Below are 22,042 nucleotides of genomic sequence, written 5' to 3'. Positions count from 1 at the left end.
ATCTGAGACAAGTCTGGCAAACCTTGCCAACACACTAAGGCAAAGAAGGCCTGGAGTACTTTATTCACTTCTGTAACACTAAGTTGCTCATCACATTTTGCATCCCAGGTAATCTTTCTTTTTTTGCATCTTTCTTTGCTGCTGATGTACGTACGGAAGTCCTTCTTACTGACTCGTCTCTCACTGGCTTCAATCCCAACTGAACTTTGGCTTTCCTAACCCCATCCCTGCATGCCCAAGTGCTGCTAAAACATTCTTCTTTGAGAGCCTGTGCCTTCCTACCTCCCACATACTCCCTTTGCACATTTAAGTTCAAGCAGGAGCTCCCTGCTTGCCTCTTACCACACCTGCATTTTCTTGCACAACAGGAAGTCCTTAATTATATTCTTGAGCATTGTCTATGAAAACCAGTCAGGCCTCCTGTGCTCCTTTCCCCTTCAAGACTGTTTCCTCGGGATCTTGTGTACCAGCTACCCAAACAAACCAAAATCTGCTCTCCTGAAGCCCATGGTCTCTGGTCTGCTGCTTGCCTTAATCACTGCTCTCAGGCTCATAAAAACCAACATCCTGTGATCACTGATGGCTGCCTAACCATGGTAGATGCTAGGACAGCTGTGCTCCATATTTAAATGATTGCCTGTTCTCATGATTATCAACTTTTGCTCTCTCAAGAAAAGGATTATGGCATCTCTGGAAGTAGCTCGTGGACATCTACTCAGTCAATGGCAGCAGTCAAAAGAGGAGGCTGCATTGGCACAATCATGGAGAACAACACAGAAAATACTAGAATGGCACTGAGCAGACTGGCAGCAGATCCTTTGAACAGAAGTCACGACTTCAGTTATTTCAAGAAAAGTAGAAATAGCTGGAGTGCTACTAAGCACAGCAGAACTTATTAGAAGCTACAGCTAGAACCTGAGACCAGAGCTCAAGGGAACAATGCCAGCATATCCATAGGACTCTGGCAGTCAGAAACTAAAGCAGTACAGAGACCCACTCCTTCACTTGAACGCACTGAATTAACTCAAGAACAGTCTCTGCTGAGGCAGCAAAATCACACAATGCGAAAGCAGAATCAACACGAGGCTGCAGGTCTGATGCTGGAAATATTCCACTGCCTTCAAAACTTTTATCACGTTTTAGGAAGCGCGATGACTGGACAACCAATAAGAAAGGTCTTGCTTATGTAGGCTGTCTACACTAAGGCTGCCTCCATGCTAACATCTGCACTTCTGGCAGAGCCAAGTGAAGATGAGGCTAATACAAGACATCTTGAAATCATATTTCATGGCAAATTCATAGATGCTTCCAGGAGTTCCATACAAATCTGAGGTCAGTGTGCTCTGTTTGTTTTTGAAAACGAGTTCATAGCAACAAAGAGTTCCCAAGTTTCACAGCAGCTTACTAAGAGATTTTGAGATCCTTTGAGATTTTGAGGTCTGTTGAAATCAAGCCTCTGGTATTTGTAGAAGTCCAGGGAGAAAATCAAAAGAAAATATACCATCCTTTAGAGAGGGATGCTTCTGAGGGGCGAACCCAGATAAGATCAATCAGAGAAATCATTCAGATGACGAGAAAAGAAAGAGCTCAGAGGTGAAGATGGAGCTGACTTACTGCGTCTTTCATTTCCCTGCCAGGCAGGAACAAAAAGACACACGATGGAACCAAAAGATGATACTTTTAAACGAGAAAAAAAATATGTATTTTTGCACAAAAGATGTACTCATTTTGTGGAAGTGATGGCTGAGGGCACTGGCAACGGCTCAGCTGGCTACAAGGATAGTTAACAAAATAAGAACCAGATGTAAATCCATGCATTAAAGACATGAGATGATACAAACAGCTGGAAATAATATCTGAAAGGCGTAAACTGCCCTTGTTCAAGGATTTTTAGATCCGTTTTCTTCTGCTGAATAAATTATTTCAGAAATACAGATGCACAGTGATTATGAAGATGACAAATTATGAAGGGTTGGTGCACTTCGGAGTAGTAGCTGCTTTGCAGACGAGAGTGGAGAGAACACCACTATTGCCCTTCTATCTCATCCTATAGGTTCTGCTCCAGTATAGCCTCACATTTTGCTGGGACTGCTGTTTGGTGAGGGGACAATTTCATATTTGGGTCAAAGACAAAAATGGGAGGTGGCTCACCTGTCTGGAATTAAAATATCAACCTTGTTCATACTGCAAAGGGTGAACGGGGCAATCCCACCTTACCTACTGGTATGTGCTCAGTTAAACAAGGCTGTGTATTGTTACATATCCCTTAAAGGATCTTGGTTTACAAACCAAGAAGCCTGGCTCGTGTTTCTGTTCTGTCAGACCAAGATCCTGTGCAAACTGGGTACAGGAAGGGAAATGCATAGGGCTAATGGTGATGCTGTTAAGCTCATCCTGTCTTTTCCAGGGCAAGCGAATTGTCAGCGAGAAACGCACTGAGTGCTTCCCTGGTCCAGGAAGGATGCCAGACCTGAGTGAAGAAGAAACAGACCACTTGGTGGCTTTCCGCCGGGGGAGAAGAATGCAGATTGCCATCACCATGGATAACAAGGAAAAGGTAAGTACGTTGTGAATGACTAGGTTGCAAACTATCAGTGGCATCCAGCAGGTCTGCTGGCTGAGGAGTGACATGTGGACAATTCAGGAGCTGGCACAACAGAAAGACATTGGGCGAGACTGTATGTTAAAAGTATGGTGCTTACCGTATAAAACTCTCTGGTTTCGATCACTGTGAAAGGGGAAAGGCTACAATCCTTTTTCCATTCTCTGTATTCACAGCTACAGCTAGCAGGCTCTTAAATACACAGGGTCCCTAAGAAATACCAGATGCTGTTTAAAGAGGATCGACGAAAGCGTTGCCAGATATGTGACATGAATCTCGCAAATGACTCCTGTCTCTCCTACCACCTTCTTTTTAGGGCCATACAGCAGACTGTGAGTCAAAGGCCTGCCCCCTGACACACAGCACAGCTTAAAAGTTTACAGTGCTGGGCAATATCTGCTTCTAAACCCAAGTCCTGCTGTGCCTTGCCATAACCAACTGGGTGAACAGACTGAACTTTGTTGATCTTTGAAGCATATTTCAAATACTTCCTTGCAAATACCTTCCTCTTTACACACACAGAAGCATGTGGCATTTTCCTATTCAAGAGTTTGCTCAGATAAGTAAGAATGCCTGCAGCAAACAGGGTCAGTAAGAGCTGTGAAGGAAAATAACACTTAACGTAGCTGCCAAAGACACCCAGGAACACTGGGAGACCTATGCGGTGCCATTTCTGGGACAGCAGCCACCCATCTGCCAGCTGCCCACGTTAATCTTCAGCTTCTCCTCCTCCCCAGAGTTTCCTTAGACTCTGAAAGCCCATGAGCTTCTTTCTCATGACTACCAAGCAGCTCTTTGAGTGTCATCAATCTCATATTGGCCACTGGTGCCTAGTGATTCACCGCAGGTTCACATTGCTGCTGTCACTTGGTTCAGTCGGGGCATCAGGGAGACATCTAGATATGATGATGGGCTGAAACTGACCTGGCTGTTCCTGTGCTGTAGCTATCCTTCAGGCTGTCAAAGGTAATTCTGTGTTGCTCATGGCAAATCTCTCCACTTTGGCTCTTGCTGGGCTTGTTTAAATTTTTATCTCTGAGGTCATCGAGGCTGGGATCGTGCTAGAAGAAAACAGGAGTGCCTAAGTTTTGATTTCAGATCCTGAGCTCTGTTTTAAAAGTGTTTTTAAAGGACAGCCCTGGAAAAGGTAATATCTCGTTTACTATGGAACACAAAATTTGAGGCTGAAAGTCTGCATATTCTGTAATCTGTGGTTTTGGTGATGCCTTGCTTGTGTTAATCACAAAGTGGTTAGATTCAGAGTGTGAGAGCAGGCCTACAATTGTGCTAGCTTAAAGCCATGTCTGCCAACACCTTTTTACATGAATCTGAGGCTTTGAGACTTAGATGGGCAAGGAGGGTGTGATGTCCCTAATGCCTGGCAGATCTGATTTTGGTGATTGAGCAGAGGTTGTGTTTTACTCTTGATACCTTCAGGTCCCACTGTGCTGCCATTCGTCTAGCTCATTCATTTAAATTCATTCTCAATGAATGCAATTACCTCCATAGAGCAGTACAAGGAGCTCATGTAACAGTCGTCCTGCCTTTCCTCAATTGTATGTAGCCACAGTGGTCTCCTTCACACAGCTTGGGCTAGAATGTAATCCTAATAATCCCTAGGAATGCAAACAACTCCGTGCTGCTGCTCCTCAGATACCAAAGTTCATTTGAAGTGTTTCCTTTTTTTCCTCCCTAATCCAAAGCCAGTCACTCAGTTGGCAGAAGGTAGGACCAAAGCCCCAGCACGCTTCTAGCAACAGTGGGCTGCGAGGGAGGCTCCCAGCTGCTGACATCTGCAGGGAGAGGCATCGTGTAGAGACATTCAGTGCCTTCGTGCTTTGGATGGTCAAGAAAAGGATCTCTGTCAGGAGCACAGGAAAGCCACAGTGGCTTGGTATAAGTCTAACTATTAAACAACAGTGCCAAGGAGCAGTGTGTGCCCTTACTATTACTAAGAGTAAAAGGAAAGACCAGTTTTCCTTGATCACCTGGTCTTCTGGCAGGACAGATATTCTGGCTCAACAGCAGTCTTGCACCAATGTCGTTGGCAAGATTCATTTAGCAATAGCATCACACTTCTGGCACAGAAAAATTGTGCCCTGCTTTCTGTTCCTGAGCTTGGCAGCATACCTCCCCCAGCCTCTCAGAACCTCACAGAGAACAGAAGGAGAGCTTGGAGATCGCTGGAGGACAGAGTGCTTTCAGGAATCATGCACTGAGACAGCAGGCAAGGGGCAAGCACGAGGGTCCACACAGCACAGTTCCCAGAGCTAGGAAGTGGAGGGGTTGATAGAGCCCATTTAAAAAATGGGCTATTCTGGAAGCATATGTTGTTGTTTGGATTCCTCCTGTACTTTAGAAAAATACATAAAACACTGTGTTTGAAATTCTGGTTTCCAATACCTGTTAGCAGATGGATGTGTTTCAGAGTCCAGCTGAGCTCAGGAGATCTTGTTTCCAGTGATTTCCCTAGACTGATCAGGTCCTGCTCTTCTGTAGCTAATGAAGGTACCTTTTATTAGTATTTTAAATGTGTAACTTCAGGGCATAAAAGAGCTCTCAGTGCACAGGCGCCTTTCAACCCAAAGGACGTGGCTGAAAGAGAGCTAAGTGTTGGGGCGTCCCAGTCATCTCTTCGGGCTACTTTCATCCCTTTGCACTTCCTCAATGTTTTCCTGGGATCAGTGACAGAAGCAGATGGGCCCCAAAGTGACAGGTCACACTGGCATCTCACACATCGTGCCAGTTTGGGCATGCTGTTGCAAGTGCGATTCGGTCTGACCTGCCCTGTCACTTCAGCTGTTCCTAAACTGCACTAAGGATTAGCATTTTAAACGAGTGCTTCTGTTTTCTGATTGGGATGGCGCTTGAAAAAATGATAGCAGGCGATTCTGATTTCACGTACTGTGCCTCAGAGCAATGAGTTTCTCCACAAGGCACCGGAAGACCGCAATGCAGAGAGCGGATCAGAATTAGTAATACCCAAACGGATTAAACCTTTATTAAATAATGTTAGCCTGCAGAGCTCACTGTGAGTCACATGGATGTTGAATACAGCAACCCACTTTGGAAATGGAGGGCAAATCCCACCAGTGCTGATCACGGCATCCACAAACCTCCAGTTTCCCCCTGCATAAAGGGGGCTTTAGTATTCCTTTGCCTCCCTAGCTTTGGTGGCAATGGGCATGTGAGCAACACAGAGCTGCTGAGCGCAGCATCATTACAGGAAAGCTGATGAAGAGAGGCTGGTTCCTCTGCAACCCAAAGCCACCCCAGCACTGTAGAGGAACTAGCGAAGCACTGTATGCACTGACACTGAGTGTTCGCAGCAGCAGCACAGGGGCTCGCAAAGAGCAAACCAGGGATGTCTGCAGTTGTTCCTCACCTCCTACACTCACCAGCCCCCAGGTTCTCTGCCAGGAGCAGCATCTTTCTCTTCGACAGGTCTTTCTTCCCCTGTTCTCTTTTTCAGAGTACATACGATTTCGCCAACCTGTTTCACTTCTCCCTTCTGCCGTGTCTTCTGCAGACCTGGGAGTCCAGCCCTAATTAGACACGTCCGCTGAGGAAGTAGCCCAATACTTTGGGTCACCCCCATTGTGCCTTGTTTGCACCTTTCTAACTTTTACTGTATTCTTTTAACGCAGGAGGACCAGAACTGTATGTGGTATTCAAGCTGTGGGCTCATTGTGAACATACTCAGTAACGCAGCGATGTTTCTGGCTTGTTCTCTATTCTTGTCCTAACAATTTTGCATTTTCTTTGCCTTTTTTTGTTTTTCTTTTTTTTTTCCCCCTGAATAATTGAGCTAACATTTTCAGAGAGCTAGTCACAATAACCCCAAGATTTCATTCCTGAGTGGTAATCATAGCTCACACTTCACCACTGTGTGCATGTATATACAAGAAGGAGCATTTTTCTCCATGTGAGTTACTTTGCATTAGTGATATTTAATTTCATCTGTAATTTTATGATGCAGGCATTCAATATCAAGAGATCTTTTTCATCTCTTTCCTGGCAAATTACATTCCTTGCCCTGGGTGATTTAGTACCCTCAGCAAGCTGTCATCTCTCTATTCAGTTACTTTTCCAGACCATTTATGAGCATGTTGAGCAGCACATGTTCCAGTGGCACACCTCTGTTCATCTTCTACTGCGGAAAATTACATTTTCTTGCCACTTTCTGTTTTCTACCCTTTGATTAGTTGTTAATCCACAAAAGAAACTTCACTTTCACCCCCAAATGGTTCAGCTGCTGTGAGATGGGGCATCGGTGTCATCATCTGAGGAGCTGTTTGTTGGGACCTCTGTTACAGGTTTAGCTTTCAGCCACTTTATCCCAGCACAGTCCCTCCTTTGGCCTTTTTCCCTTTGTGCCCAGCTGTGTCCCTGCTCATTCTGGGTTGTTTGTGCTCTCCTTCCCACGGAGGCTGGGGATGACTACGAGAGGGGATCACATCCATCACTTCCCTTTCACACTCTGTAGCCCGGCCACTGTCACACTCAGCCCCTGCACTTGCCAAATGTATCCCACTGTAAGATTTGAAGGCTATCCATATTTCTTCTCTATTTTTATACATGATGAAATACATTAAAAAGCAAAACAAGCAAGCAAAAGCCTCCCATTCTTGCTATCCTTGGTGCTTCTAGCGAGAACCACATTGCCAGTGCTATACCACATCACAGCTGTGGCAGAGGAAATGTGAAAGATAAAAAAAGAGTTGTTTTCATTATTTTCTTTTCCAAAACAGCCTAAATCCTGAGCATATTGTTCTGCCATCTTGAGCCCTATCTTTTTTTCTTACCCTACCATGTGCAGGTAGGATAGTTCTGTTATCACATATCTGGAGGAATCAAGTCATCCTGTCTCTTTGCAGAACAAATCAACCTGAGCACATCGCTCTACTGATACAGCTTCATGGCCTCCAGTTCTGCCGCTGGCTTAGAGATCACACAGCTGAGGCTCCTCTTCCCACCTCTGCCTGGGTACCCCTAAATCTGCCAACACTGGGGCTCTTTCTGCACACAGGACCAGGGGTAATGCCTGATGTTTAGCCCCAGTTTTCCCAAAAGCTGCTCCATGCTCTGGCAGCGTTTCAGGATCGTTGGTACGTCAGAGCTGTAAGCCAGCAGCACAGGACCAGTGGAACACAATGGTTAACTAGCAGGTTGAAAATCATCTAGTAAATAGACAGTCGTTATAGCTTCAGGTCTTTTAAATTGTACTTTTAGCTCCAGTTTTCCACGATGACGTATCAAAAATGACTGTAATCAAGAAACACAAAAGCTGCTCTCAGGACTGAAGCAGGTGAGCCTGACCCCGTGCTTGCTCTCCAAACCCGCTGCAGGAGAAACGCTTTTACACTGGCAGATGAGAGGCAGGGAAAGGCAGGAAGGGTGGCTGGGAAGTCTTCAGCTCCCTGCAGACCTCACAGTTAGGAGGCAGATTTCCAAAGATTCTGGAAAAAGAATCATCCTCTCACGTGCTGAGCTAGGTTTGAAAATCCTACCCATCCAGGGAGCTGAGCTCCAAGCCCCCTCCACCATCCCTGGGCTGAGGAATTTAGAGACCCTTGCATAAATCTTAGGAGAAATAACTGTAATCTTCTCTGCTTTGGGCTTTTGTTTTCTCCTCACATCTCCTCCCCTGCTGGGCAGGAACAGTTAAACGAGGAGCCGATAATGTCATTGTCATATTTCATCATTTCGGGGGTGGAGAAGAGGAAGGAGGAGAAAAACATGTTTTGTTTCCCTGTGGCCTGGGTGTGTCATAACAGGCCAACAGTGGCTTTGGGGCAGCGTGGAAAAAATGCAGAAATCTGCTCCTGAGCCAGTGCAAAAGCCAAGCTAGGTGTGTTTTCTGACCTGCACAGTTCAGACCTGCTTTTCTGGTAGAAGTGAACCAGATTTTTTTTTTTTGGTTCTGTTTTCTGCAGCGTCCTTTGAGAAGCAAAAATAGAAACCAGCTAAGGAACAAGGCAGCCCAGCTTTGAGCGGAGGGAGGTATAAAAGGATGGAGAGTTGCACACTGTCCCTGGAACGGAACGATTTGTGGTGCCCAAAACGGGACAGCCTCCAGCTTGGCCAGCCGCGCAGCAGCTGCGTCTTCCTGCTTCTCACGAGCTGCAGCGCTGTCCCTCTGCCCACTTTCCAGCACGTTTCCTGGACGCAAGGCTCGCTCTTCATTTCTCCTTGGCAGAGACAGAGCTGAAGTCAAACTGTGCTGGGCTGCAGACAGGCAGAAGCACGCTGCTCCCCCCACAGCCTGCACAAACCCTGGCTCAGCGCTCCGGCGGTGCGGATGCTCCGGCTTTCCGCTTCCCGTCTTTGGGGACACAATCAGGCATTGTAAAAAGCTCCAAAGCAAATCACTTTCTGTGTGAGCTTGCACGAGAAATATGCAGACGCAGATGAAACAATAATCACACCCATGCAAGTCCCTGCCTCAGTTTCTCAATGAGCTGTCTTTGGCGTTTCCAAGGTGATCAGTGCTCCTTCTGTCCCATCCCTTCTCCCAGTCCTCCTGTTTCCCCCAGGGACAGAGGGGCTCCAGCTTTCTAAAATGGCTCATTTCTTTTACAGCTGCTTCACAGGCTAAACGCCCATCTACACCTTGCTCCCCAGCCAACCTCCCCAAATAAGTTAAGTTTCCAAGTCTCTTCTGTTTTAATCGCTCTATAAACGCAGTGTCTCATCTTATAGCACTGGCTATAAGGTCACACTTCCCACATGCACAACCCCCAAAAAAGCCTGCCTGCTGCTGCTGACAGTTTGCCTGTACTCCAGCTCCTTCCCTGCATGATCCCACAGCGTATGTGTGAACGGCAGAATGAGTTGCTTTAGGGGCCTCTGTAGAGATGTGGGGATCCAACTCAGCCCTATCATGCCAGGCTAAAGCTAGGGGTGCTAAATAACTGGATTAAAAGTCTGTTTCCAGCCTGAGTTGGCCCTCACAGCACTGATGCTTTCTCGAACGGCTGATCTGGCAGTTTGTGCTGTGACTTCCCTCTTTGTTTCTCAGTTTTGCCTGGCTGTGCATAACAGCAGCATGAGAATCTCAGCCCCACACGTAGCCCAGCCCCACAGAGTTCAGCAGGGAAGGGAATCTGAGGATGCCTCAGCTCTGCTGGGCAAAAGGCTGCCTATGTACAGTTACAAAACAGGAGGGAGGCTGCTGTGAAAAATGGTGTGGCACTTGACAGCTGCCTTGCTGCAGTATCTGTGCTGCTGCAGCACCTGGATGGGAGCAGAAACATCTCTCAGTGAGATGTAGGGCAAGCAGCCCTCCCAGTGGCACCCCAGCTATTGTTTAAGCAGAGCAGAAGGCCATTCTTAGAAAATCTTTCTTATGCTCTGCAGAGTGTGTTTTCCTAAGATCCACTATGACCCCACCCTACTCTGGACCACAGCTGCATCTGTGCCAGCACTACCAGACCCAAATCTTTAAGGGTACTTAAAACTTTGTCTGCTTTAGAAGAGCTAGGACCATATAGATTACTTCTCTCCCAAGGGCTTGGGAGAATGAGTGACCTGGAGGAATTCATCCCTTCTTCTTTCTATTCTTCTTACATTCCTTACTTTTCAACTTCCCCCACCCCTTTCATTTTAGCTTGAGTCAGGATCCCAGGAACCAACCTCTTGTCTTTTTTCTGATCTTTCTAGGGCAGCTCTTACACGTCACAATGAGCAGAGGGTTTGCAAACGCACCCCCAGCCAGGAGTCCTTGCTTTATCCTGACGTAACTCCTGCGTTTGTGCCCTTGCAGGTAGAGGAGAGGAGAGCAGTGGAGAAGAGGAGATCAGACAGTGACAGAGGCCCTGAAAGTGAGCACAGCCGTAAGGTGAGTGCTACCCAATGTCCTCTGAGGGACACTTGTCTTGGAAAATGGAACCAGCAGAATATGCCTCCCTGTCAGTAAATGACCTCGGTATTAAAACAAATAGCAATACGTTCTGATGTGGTCCCCGTTGCTCATTCCTCTTCTCCTCCAGTGCTTTGCTGAACAGCTAATATACCTGGAGCTAGAGAGCCAGCCTCAGCAGCAGGGACTTACTCATCACATCTTGTCATGGCTACTTATATCCCCAGCACAGAAGCGGGAATATAGAGAAGCACACTTACCCATGTGCAAAAGCACAGTCCTAATCATTTCCTCTCCCTGTGGCTTGAAAGTCTCAGACCTCATTAGCTGCAGAACCTCACTTGAACAGAAGCTGAGTAGGATGGAGGTAAATTAAAGCATAGGCCTTCCTACCGACTGTTTAATGCAAACCTGGAGGACATGCTGACTCCCCTGAGCCTGCAGATGTTCTTAATTAATGGAGCACAAATTGAATAGACCCACCTCAACAGGATTCATTAAGAGAACACAGATGGGCTCTTAAATGTTAATCCCAGCTGAGCCCCCTATAGCAGAACAGGGCAGCACAATAGCTTTACAGTCCACCTAAGCATAGCTGTGCCCCAGACAAGGCAAGCCCCTGCTCCGAGACCATCTCCCACTTCTCGACAGGATCCACAGATCCCACTGCATCCACCCTTGGGAGAGAATGGGCATCAGCCTCAGTTTTTGCCTTCCTCTTTGCTAACAGTCAAGGTGATGACTCAGGGCACGTCCATTATCCCCTGACTTTGGAGTCTGAACCCTGCTCTCAGCAGCTGTGTGCTGTTCAGCTCCTGTATGCCTCTCATCTATGGATGCATTTGCTGTGGCAGGACCTGCTGTGCTTTTCCGGCTCTGGAGCTCCAGAGCATCTCTGGGCCTTGTGCCCAAACCAAGCGACTGGTGGTTGCCCTTGCTTTGCTCTGCCTTTCTGCAGACCCCATCTTTCCATTCTCAGAGAGGCAGCCTCAGGTCCCCCAGCTCCCACCAGCTAAGGAACACAGCAACGATTACTGCCACCTCAACTCCGACCCACGCAGGTAGATCTCCTTGGCAACAGGGCTTTCAGCCACTCTTCCCCGCTGCTCTGCTTTTATCAGCAGTACAACACTGAGGAGTTAATTCCCATGTGGAGAAGGGCACGTGTATGAAGTAATGAATTATCCACTGGTAATTAACACCCCAGGACTCAGCACTAAGCTATTTGCTACACAGCGTTGCTTGACAACACGCTGTGGCCGGTTGGCTCCTATTTCTACCCCATCCATTAACTTGATGGCTGGATTACCCACTTCTTCATGCATTTTCCTGGAGCTTCACGGAGCTTCATCAGCTCTGAACTATCTTTTTGTTAAGCTTTAAATCTTGAATGGTGGCAGCTCTCGTCCAGTTTAGGGCATAACCCTGATTCAGGTGTCCTAAAACCTTCAGGTGGGCAGATTCATCAGCTTAAACCTCCCAGAGACTTGGAAATGTTGCAGGCACACTGGGAACTAACTATGTGCCATAAGCAGACTTTATCAGAAAGTATTTTTTAGGGAAAATGGAGAAGAATTTGTTTTAAAACCTTCAAAAGAGCAGGAACACAGTAAGTGAAAGCCACTGGCCAATTTATGCCGGCAGTTAAAGTGACTGCAATTACAAATGGGATGAAGTAATCCTGTGGCCGTTTGCACACAGAATTACAGGAGTATACTTTGAAAGTATGTGGTTGGGTTCTGAATATCTAAAATTAAATCTTAGGTCTGGTGTGGCTGCTCCCCAGATCAGGGTACTTATTGCAGGAATCCAAGAAACATTGCAGTTCTGTTTAGGGAAATAGCAGTGAAGCCCCATCTCATTAAGGCAACAGGAATGCATCCAGATGACAACATTCAGGGGTTTAGTGGGTGAGATTTTAATCCTTAGGAATATAGTGCTGTCCGTGTTGGTCTGAACAAAGTGGAGCAACTGTTCAGAAACGCACTGACACAGTCATCTTGCTGTTGAATATCTCTGAGATGGAATGGTTGCTAGCTCTGATCTGACCATGGATTTGCAATGTGGATCTGAGCAAGCTTTATGACTTCTTTCTGCCTCAGTTCTTTTATCTGTAAAGTCAATGAAATGTTACCAACCATGAGACCAGCATATTTAGGCTGTGGTTGAAGTAGAGTCCTTCTGTGCGCACATTGCTTTACAGAGGTGGTACCTTGCTCCAAATATCAGTGAGCATTAGGGCAAGAGGTAATGGCCTTGAGTTGTGCCAGGGGAGGTTCAGGTTGGATATTAGGAAGAATTTCTTCCCAGAAAGAGAGGTGACGCGTTGGCACAGGCTGCCTGGGGGGTGGCTGAGTCACTGTCTCTGGAGGTGTTCAACAAAAGGGTAGATGTGGCACTTAGGGACATGGTTTAGTGGCCGTGGTGGTGGTGCGTTGGTGGTTGAACTCAGTGATCTTAGAGGTCTTTTCCAACCTTAATGATTCTCTGATTCGGTAATCTCTGGTGGTCACAATCGAATGCGGACGTTTCAGACAATTTATTAACAAGAAGCTCTTTTGCCTTCCTAGGAGGGTGGGAAGTCAGTCCAGAAATGCCCTGGAGACCTGAGTTTCCCCTTGAGTGGACGGGAACGCTCGGAGTACATCCGCTGGAAGAGGGAGCGGGATCAGATTGACCTCGAGCGAGTGGCACGGCACAAGAATGCAAAGGGCGAGTGGAGGCGGGCTTGGGATGTGGAGAAGTCAGAGCACATGTAGGTCCTCCGCTGTCCTGGGGTGGTTTGTCTGCAACAGGCTGAGTAAAGCCAGTGATGAGATCTTGTACAGATGTTCATTGCTTACGGAATCCCGTGCTGCCATCTGCCTCTCCCTGACTAAATTTTCATCCCTGCCTCCAACCTGAGCCGTTCTGTGGTTCTTCTGCTCATGTCTGTCAGTGGGACCAGATACCAGAGCAATTCTCATCTTTTCTTTCTGTCTTCTACCCTGATAGGAGATATTCTGTGCTGACTAAGATTGCCTACCATTGGTCCTACCAGGACGAGGACTGAGGGAGGGAGGGAAGCATGAATCCTTGCTCAAGTATATACCTGGAGAGTCCCACTAGGACAGGTCCGGTGGTGGGGGGTGGGGGGGTGCAGGTGCTCTTCTTGAAACAAGAATGGAGAAACTTGTGTTGCTAGTCCAAGGGTTTTCTCAAAGCCCTTGTTTCTCCTTTTCAGTCACAAGATGAGAAAACAGACTTATATCCTCCTCAGGGAGGAGTGATTACTTCAAAGACCACCTGCGTGGTACAGGAGAAATGCTGGGTAGCGTGGGAGAGCTCTCAATGGGCTCTGATGTTTCCCCACTTTAAGCACTGTTCATTTAACTGTGCTTTTCCAGATGAGCTGTACTGGCTGGAGAGCTTCGCAGGATGACTTAGCACCTGCAGCAGGGTAGGGTTTTGTTAGGGTTTGGAGTTAGGGCACGTTACATGGGCTTGCTTTTAAAAGACGCAGGGCAGAAGGATGGGACAATCTTTTGGTTGGAGAATAGGACTAAATACGTAGATTTTCAGTGAGATGCCAATAATCAGAGGTCGACTTCAGTGGGTGCTGAATATTGCTTGCAAGACAGCTCTGAGTCCTACTGTTCTCCCATATATCCATTTTTAAGAGAAAAGCCATAATACTCAACAAGCAGGATTAGAAACCAACCAAACAAATCTAATCCACTGGTCTGACCTGAGATGACAAGTCCTGAAGCTACTTCAGATTGTGGTTAGGAGCTTGGGAATCACAGAATCATAGAATTGTGTTTGGGTTTCACGCAGTTACACTACAGGCATCTCAAAGATTACGTGGATGTTCACAGAATTAAAAACGTACCTATATGGGTACAGATGTAGAGGTTTTAGAGGTTCTCCTTTGGGGTAGAATTGCCTCACAGCCTCATCTCTCCTGGTTAGTGCATGCAGTTTCAGCTTCTGCTGACAAACCTGCACATATTTGCCAGCGGGCAGGTGCAGAAGGGCTGGAGCCTGTGTCGTCTTGAGGTCTCCTGCCCACACTTTTGCACACCGGAAGAGAATGGTCAGGTCTGACAATGCCTGTTTTTAACCTGCAGGTTTGAAGAGGACTTTGTTAAGGATGGGGAGCCAGCCTTGGATAATCCCAGCAATAAGAAAGGTTGGCAAGGGACACCTAGATTCTGTCCTGACGCTAATGAACGCTGATCGTGCGAATCCCAGTGCCACAGCTGTCACGGCTGTCACTCTGCTTTCCTGGGCTAATGCCTCTGAGTGCAGTGCTGGGGTCTCAGCCCTCTCTGCTTTGCAGAGTGCTCAGGGGATGGGATTTGAGCATTTGGTTGCTAGTGCTTCTTACCTTCCCAGGGAGAGCAGTGGCATGGTTTCTGTAACCTTTTACAACACAGTGCGGAGGCCCACCACTGCCTCCTTTCCCAAACAGTGGTTTGAGAGGCAATCCTATTCCAGAGCACTTCATCTCCGATCCCTGTGGCACATGCTGGCTTCTTTACTAGCATGAGTCCATCATGACTCCTGTTTCTCAGGAGATGGACTGGCAGAACAAAGCTTTCCCTTGCAATACCCTATTTGAATGCCAAGCTCTCAGCTACCTGTCCATTACAGACTGTCACTCACTTTGTGCACGCTTTTCTTTGTCCTTTTAGGGGGAAGAAACGCAAGGAAATTCCAGCACAGGTCCTTCCCTCCCAATGGGAGAGGTGAGTAAGCCACATGACTCAGTTTTGTCACCCTACTAAATGTCAGCACCTTTGATGTGCCCCATGGGGAGAGTTCTGTCCGGGCACTGTCACAGACGTGATGTGTGTGTGCTGGGGACACACCATGTGGCTACTTTTCTAGCCTTGAGATAAGATCCATGCACTGTGGCAAGGAAGAACAAGAACAGTCTCCCAAGTACAGTGCAAGGCAGACTGTACCCAAGGGATAAGATCAATGCTTATTATTGGAATTTGGAATAGAAAAATGCAGAAGAAACATTCCTAAATTCTCATTTTGTATTCATAGCTTTAGAAAATGTATGTGTAGTATGCATGCTGCTTCAAAGGCTTCTCCATCCAAGGATACTTTCGGTGATACAAGGATGTTGGCCCTGCCAGTGGTCCATCAGCCAGTTCTGCCTACTTTTGCATGGCCTTTACAACCTGTCTCCTAGGTGCAGGACAGCACAGCGTGAACGTGAGCGATCCTGGTCCCAAAGCAACAAGCAGCCGAGCCAAAGGAAAGGACAGACTGACAGGCAGAGCCAGAAGGTAAAGAGACTGGCAGCAGTGCCACAATCCAGTGCTTGTGACGTCCATTTCCAGGTCCGATTCCTTGCCTGATTCTGAGGATGTACAGAGATACTGCGCAGTGGCAGCTGCTCAGATGGATCTGCATTAGCATGGACTGTGTCTGGCAGGACTTCACTCTGTGGGGTTTGTGGCATCTGTGGGGTGCATCTTCACAGTACTGACCCGCTGCATCAACCCTCTGCAGGGCTGCCAACAGAGGCTAGGGTTACTCTGGGACCAGATTTGGGCACTGGCACGTGCCCCAGCAGTCTTTTAAACACATTATCTGACCCAGGCACCACCGATGTGGGGGAGCTGCCTCCAAAGATAGTTTCCTGCTGAACCAGTAGTAATTATGGTTGATAATGTGCTAGAGAAGTGACCTGTTCCTGCCAGTTGTGGGCAGCACACAGCAATGTAGTAATTTTCACTGAAGCAATTTCAGAATATCTGCAGAAGTAAGTGCATTTTTCAGGTTTGCCCACATACTCCCATGTGTCCCTTCCCCTGCTGCTCTCTGTAATTAAATTCCAGTACAATCTTCAGGTTCCCTGAGCCACACTATCTAATAGTTTAATAATAGGGATCGTCTTCACAGCACTGCTGTGCCCTTTAGCAGGCAACAAAAGGATGAGCTGCTGATTACATACCCCAGGCTTTATCCTGAACTCAAAACCATTCCAGTAGCTTTTCCTGCTAGTTCTTCAACCATTCAGGTCAGTTGTGGCCACACAGTTAAACAAGTGCATAAACAGATCTGTGTTTTATAGGCATAAAGCACAGCATTACGCAATAAATTAGCTGGCTGAAGGTCATCTGCTATTTTCTGTTACTTGGCTGAAAGTAGGAGTGCTAGGCAGGGTCTGTGCACAAGGGATTCTGCTGTCAGGGTAGTGCACAGGTAGCTCCGAAAGTAATGTCTCCTATTTATTTCTATGGAAACTAAAACAGACACAGAGAGCACAATAACACTATTTGGTAGAGCAAATTCTCAGCTATGAAATGCTATTTTTTAACAGTCACCACCATTAGCTATGCATTTTCACCAATGATGAACAAGAGCCTGCATGCTGCACTTGTAAAAACCTGCACCAGTGGAGGTGATCCACTATTTCACAGCTGCTCTGACAGAATAATTGCTAGGAAAATGTTGCCCACGCAGTCCATCTTCCATTGGCCTGAACAGATGGATATCAGAAGGTGCCAAATCTGGACTTTGTGGTAGATGTGCTGTTTTGATTCCAGCTCACAGTGGTGACACCATGTCTCATCACTGGCAATGATGTGATCCAGGAAACTGTCACCTTCAGCCTCAAATTGGTTCAAGAGGTCCCAACAAACTTGCATGTGGTGTTCTTTCTGTTTCTGTATGAGCACTCGTGGGACCCACCTGGTGCAAACTTTGAGATATTACTACATCACCATCTTCATTTCCAACGCATTGAAAAGAATATTCAGCTCCTACACAGTTCCCTGGTCGTAATCTGGTTCAACATCTACTGCTATACCACCAATATCTGCCTCTGACATCGTGGGCAAACATAATAAAACAGGAGGCATTACTTTCAGATCAGCCCTCATACTTTTACAGCATAAAGATGTGTTGTCTTCTGCCTTCCTAAGGCCTGTTAGACTTCTCAAAAATTAACTTAATTATGATAAAATGATAAAGAGTAGTATCGTCAACATGCAAATAATGAGGTTAGCTTTGTTGGCAAGTTTCATTCAGCTTCCCTCTGTTCTTCAGCTCCATTTGGTTTGGAAAGAAAGGCTGGTGAGCTCTTCTCAAGCTCCCTCTACCCCAGCCACTGACTGCAGACTAGGGAATTGCAGCAGTTCCCAGAGGATGTGCAAGATGGGCATGCCTGTAGATTCACTCTGTTGTTATTTTCTGTGAATACCCTACAGTGTTTCCAACTGCAGGCTGAGTGTTGCTTTCAAGACCACGAAAGATGCACTGACTGCACACAGTTCTGCCCTGGTTGAGCATGCCAACACGCTAGGGCCAAAACAACTCCCAGACCCTCACAACTACCCTCAGGATCAAGTGTGATTCTGAGGTTTGCTGCTGAAATTTGTGACAAATGCTTAATAATTACTTCAACTACAGTGAACTTAACTGGATCAGTTGTTATCTACTGTCCCAGTGTACTCCAGGCTAATCAGAGCACACTGTTTCCTGCGACACTTTTTGTTTGGACTTGGATCCATCTGTTCCTTCAAAATAAATGCACCTCTGCCTTCTGCATTGACAAAGGTTCATAGGACAACTCATAGCTGCAGAGTAGATCCTGTCTCACTGTGGGAGACACACTCAGCACTCCCAAGGGCTGGAAGAAGTCACACAGAACATTGTGATTTCCCTGCCAGTATTTGCTGGGAATGTGAGTTACACTCATTGCAAAGATCATGATGTTGCTCATAAGAAGCGTAATATAAGGAAAGGCCTCAGAAAACGGGACGGTGTTGGAAGAATATGGTGATAAGATAAGCCTCCTGCGTTTCCAGTGTTTAATCTTAGAGTTTAATACTGATATAAGTCATTGTGTTCTGCTCCGTGGATGTTTAGTTGTACAGTTCGAAGCATATAGCTGGTTAAATGTGTGCTGGGAGTACGTTAAATGAAAGAGCAGTGTGGATTTTCAGTGGCTCCTTGGAATGGACGAAGAGTTCCTTGCTTCCCTTTTATAGACAGAGCAGATAGATGGATCACATAATGATCTGCGGGTCAGAGGGCTACACTCAGGTCCTGCCTCTGGTTCCATCTCTACCTCAGTCAGACTCTGGGGAAGGTCAGACCACTGTCTTCATCTCCTCCTCTTCAGCAAAGGCTGACTTACACCCCAAAGTATGCCTGTGTCAGAAGATGCTGACTGGTTTCCAGAAATCATAACAGGCTCTTGAGATGTTTCTTTTTCCTTCTGTGCTGCATTCTGAACACCATGCTCAGAAGGAATGCCTTGGCTAGCTGTCTTATGGCAGGAATTCAAAGAAATATCATTGGGCTGAGATTTAACATTTTGTACAGACTGCTGCTGAGCCCCTGAGTGGCCAGCTTGGAGTGCTGTTTGATGGCATCTCATTGAGCTGCCCCTCGTTGGCAGCTGTTGGGAGTTTCTTCCCGCAGTGGTCTCTGCTTGCCTCTTCTGCTCCAGTGCTTGCGTAGGTCATTGAAGGCAGCCTGCCTCTGCCAACAGCTAGGACAGATAACATCATTTCAAACTGTAGTGTTCTACACGGGCATCAGCACCTTTAATTACTTAATAGGAGTTTTAATTATGTAACAGGACAGTATTATCCCCTTGCTTTCCTCAAACCACTGCCTTTAGCAGGTTTATGCAGTGCACCCAGCTGACTAAAGGTCTCTTGAGCCATGGAATTGCACAGCCTGTTAATTTTTTCACAACAAATTGGGCAAGTGTGGGTTTTCAGTATATCTTTGCCCCCGGTGCAGAGGCTTGGAGGCATTTTAGTGCATCTAACCACTGTAGGGTTGCTGGATTTAGTCGAGATGTTATTCATACCCATTAAAAACTTTAAATCCCCGGCATGGCTGGTGCTAGAATCCTGTGTAGATGCCTAAATTGTCTTGCTGGTGAAATTATAAAATCTTATGTATTGTTGTCTTCAAAGAGACATTACTTTTTCTTTTTTCTTGCTTTATTTACCAGTGAAATAATTTCATCGTACCCCTCCATGAACATTGTCCATTAGAAACTGGGCTAGAAGGTCTCTTGATTGACTTTTTTCATTCTTGTTTGCTGTTTCAGTACTCCATACATATCAGCTACCAGGATGGAAAGCCATGGTTCATTTTTAACTACAGAGAAGTATCTTAAGCACTGCTGAGATGAGTAGGAACATGGAGTCATGCCCTAAAGTCCTTGTGTTCATCTGTGGACCTTGGAAAATGAGGAAGCCAAACATTTGTCTGCTGCAGTATGGCCGCCTCCTTCAGCACTAATTGCTCCATCCTGCCTGAATAACTTCAGGATAGCTTTTCTTCTGCCCACCCATCTCACCTCCTGGACTTCATTTTTCTTACCTCCTGTCCACTGCTGCTTCTGCGTTCTCTGTTGATCTAGAAGAGGTCCTGTCTGTCCATGTAATCGTATCTTTGAAGCTGGAAGAGCATCCTTTGCTCTCCTACTTCTTTTTGGGAAAAGCCATTCCTCAAGCCTTTCCTCTCATTCCAGAAAGGTCCAAAGTGCCTTTGGGGTGCTGCATATTCCTTACCTTCGTTTGGATCTGCCTTTTATCACTCACAGACTTTCTTCCCATTCAAGTTCAAGCAACCCAACAGCAGTGGTAAGATCTATTTGGAGCATTTTGTGGATGCCCTGTCCCTGGAGACATTCAAGGTCAGGCTGGACAGGGCTCTGAACAGCCTGATTGATCTGTAGGTGTCCCTGTTCAATGCAGGGGAGTTGGTCTGGACAACCTTTAAAGGTCCTTTCCAACTCAAATGATTCTGTGATTCATGACTTCCAGCCAAGAACTGTAGTTGAGCTCCTGTGTGGATCACCTGTCATGAATAACATCAGCATGCTAGGGAATGCACTGAGTATTTTTGTTGGGTGTCAGTGATCAGTAACACATTCTGGTGTGTTAGTGGTGATGATGGGGAGGAGGAACACATCAGGCAGAGATGATTATTTCAAAATCGGTGTCTGGTTTGTTCTGGCTATATTGAGACCTGTGGTGGTGACCTGGTCTGGACTGGCCTTGCAGGAGACACAGCGGCTGAGTAGACAGAGCAGAATGAGGCAGAGACACCCAGTGGCAAAGACTTACCTTGAGTTCTGGACAAGACCTCACAGGCTGTGCTCTGCGTGCTGGGTCACAGCTGTCTCCAAGCCTTATCAGACTGATCCAAGCTTATTAAAGACACCATCCTCAGCTCTACACCCTGTGAGAGCCTTGAGGTGCTTGCAAATGCAGCTCACAGCTGTCCAAGGGGCTTTGCTAGCTGTACAGAGAGCGTGGAGTAGTTCAATGTGATTGTACAGCAGAACCTTTGATGGAAATTCCCACACAAGTTTCACAAGGGCATGTGATCACTGTAACTGTGCACATTTGGCTCTGGAAATGCCCAAATGCAGTCACCTCAATGTACGTTGTCATTTTTTGGCCCAGGTTTGCCTGCTGAAGAGGCCAGTGAGTTCAGCATAATCTGTCTAGAGAGTTAAACCTCACACACCTTTGCACAAGTGCTTGTAAGCGTATGTGGCAGGGAGAAATGTATACATATATACATTTATGTTGTGCACTTGTGACTCAACTCACACATACAAGAGGTGAAGGATTACAAGACCTGCCCTGACCAGTAGTTCTACATGGGCAAATGCACATCCACGTGTACCCAAGCGAACTCCAACAAGCAAAAGAAAACACTTCTCCATGCAGCCTTTGGCTGAGCTGTTGCCCTCTTTGGCACAGGATGTTGTAGCTGCTGCAAATTTAGTATGGGGCCAAAATGCACTTACACAAGCCTTTGGAAGAGGCTGTGCAGAGCATGACTCAACACACAGATAGTGTCTCAGGCTCAGGAAATCGCAGAGCTGCACGTTTCTGGAAGCTGGGCAGGGTTCTGGGGAGGGATTAAGTACATCTGCCCCCTTTTCAAACTCTACCCCAAGCATCTGCCAGTGATGCTGGGAGGGCAAGAGGGCCTGGATTAGCTGAGTTCGGTCTGACTCTTACAGCCATTCTTGCAGCCTTGCACGTGTCCTTACCTCCAGTTTCTCCAGCTATTTCAATGAGATTTTATCCTGCACTGTCTGCCTCTGTGTCTGCCATTGCAGAAATCTGGAATGTGTGGGCACCACCAGGGAAGCAGGACCAGGCTGTGGCAGACATCAGCACAAACAGACCGTATATCTTGTTAGTCTAATGACAACTGTCTGTTCTGGCAATTGGATTTTATGTTTTCATTACATTTAGAATTATAATAAGCAGTTCATCAAGATTTAGTGGTCTCAGATGAGTGTCTCTGAACAGGCTGAGTGCTTTGCAGGTGCCAGGAAAGGAACTGGACCACTTACGTTGACCACTTTTATCTCTTATTACTTGGAGATGGGGCTCAGACAAGGAATGGATGGCGCTGGTAGAAATTCCTGCCCAGGCATCTGGCAGGAAAAGCAGCTTTTTCATTTGAGAACCTGAAAGCCTAAATCTTGTCTTTTTTTTTTTTTTTTTTCTTTTTTCTTGACAGATGGGATGCAAAAGAAGGTGAGGACACGTCTTTCCTGAAGGATGATCCTGACAGCCAGGTGA

At 46.6% G+C, this 22,042-nt stretch overlaps 1 protein-coding gene across 8 annotated transcripts in view; it reads left to right on the top strand.

Moving 5' to 3' along the window:
* Positions 1-22,042, top strand: part of C15orf52 (C15orf52 homolog) — a 43,200-nt gene that overhangs the window by 12,339 nt on the left and 8,819 nt on the right. For 4 of the 8 annotated variants that reach the window (XM_015286272.4, XM_004941295.5, XM_046942188.1 and 1 more), the window contains 7 exons: positions 2,408-2,557; positions 10,368-10,442; positions 13,034-13,218; positions 14,573-14,634; positions 15,140-15,193; positions 15,649-15,745; positions 21,981-22,038. In XM_015286272.4, the coding sequence (XP_015141758.2) occupies positions 2,408-2,557; positions 10,368-10,442; positions 13,034-13,218; positions 14,573-14,634; positions 15,140-15,193; positions 15,649-15,745; positions 21,981-22,038 (681 nt within the window). The remainder of the gene's footprint in view (positions 1-2,407; positions 2,558-10,367; positions 10,443-13,033; positions 13,219-14,572; positions 14,635-15,139; positions 15,194-15,648; positions 15,746-21,980; positions 22,039-22,042) is intronic. The other 4 variants (XM_040701510.2, XM_015286273.4, XM_040701512.2 and 1 more) reach the window with 3 other exon arrangements.

This window comes from Gallus gallus, chromosome 5, assembly GCF_016699485.2.
Source record: "Gallus gallus isolate bGalGal1 chromosome 5, bGalGal1.mat.broiler.GRCg7b, whole genome shotgun sequence".
Lineage (NCBI taxonomy): Eukaryota > Metazoa > Chordata > Aves > Galliformes > Phasianidae > Gallus > Gallus gallus.
The sequence above is the reverse complement of the archived record's forward strand: the minus strand, read 5'-3'. Positions and strand labels throughout refer to the sequence as shown.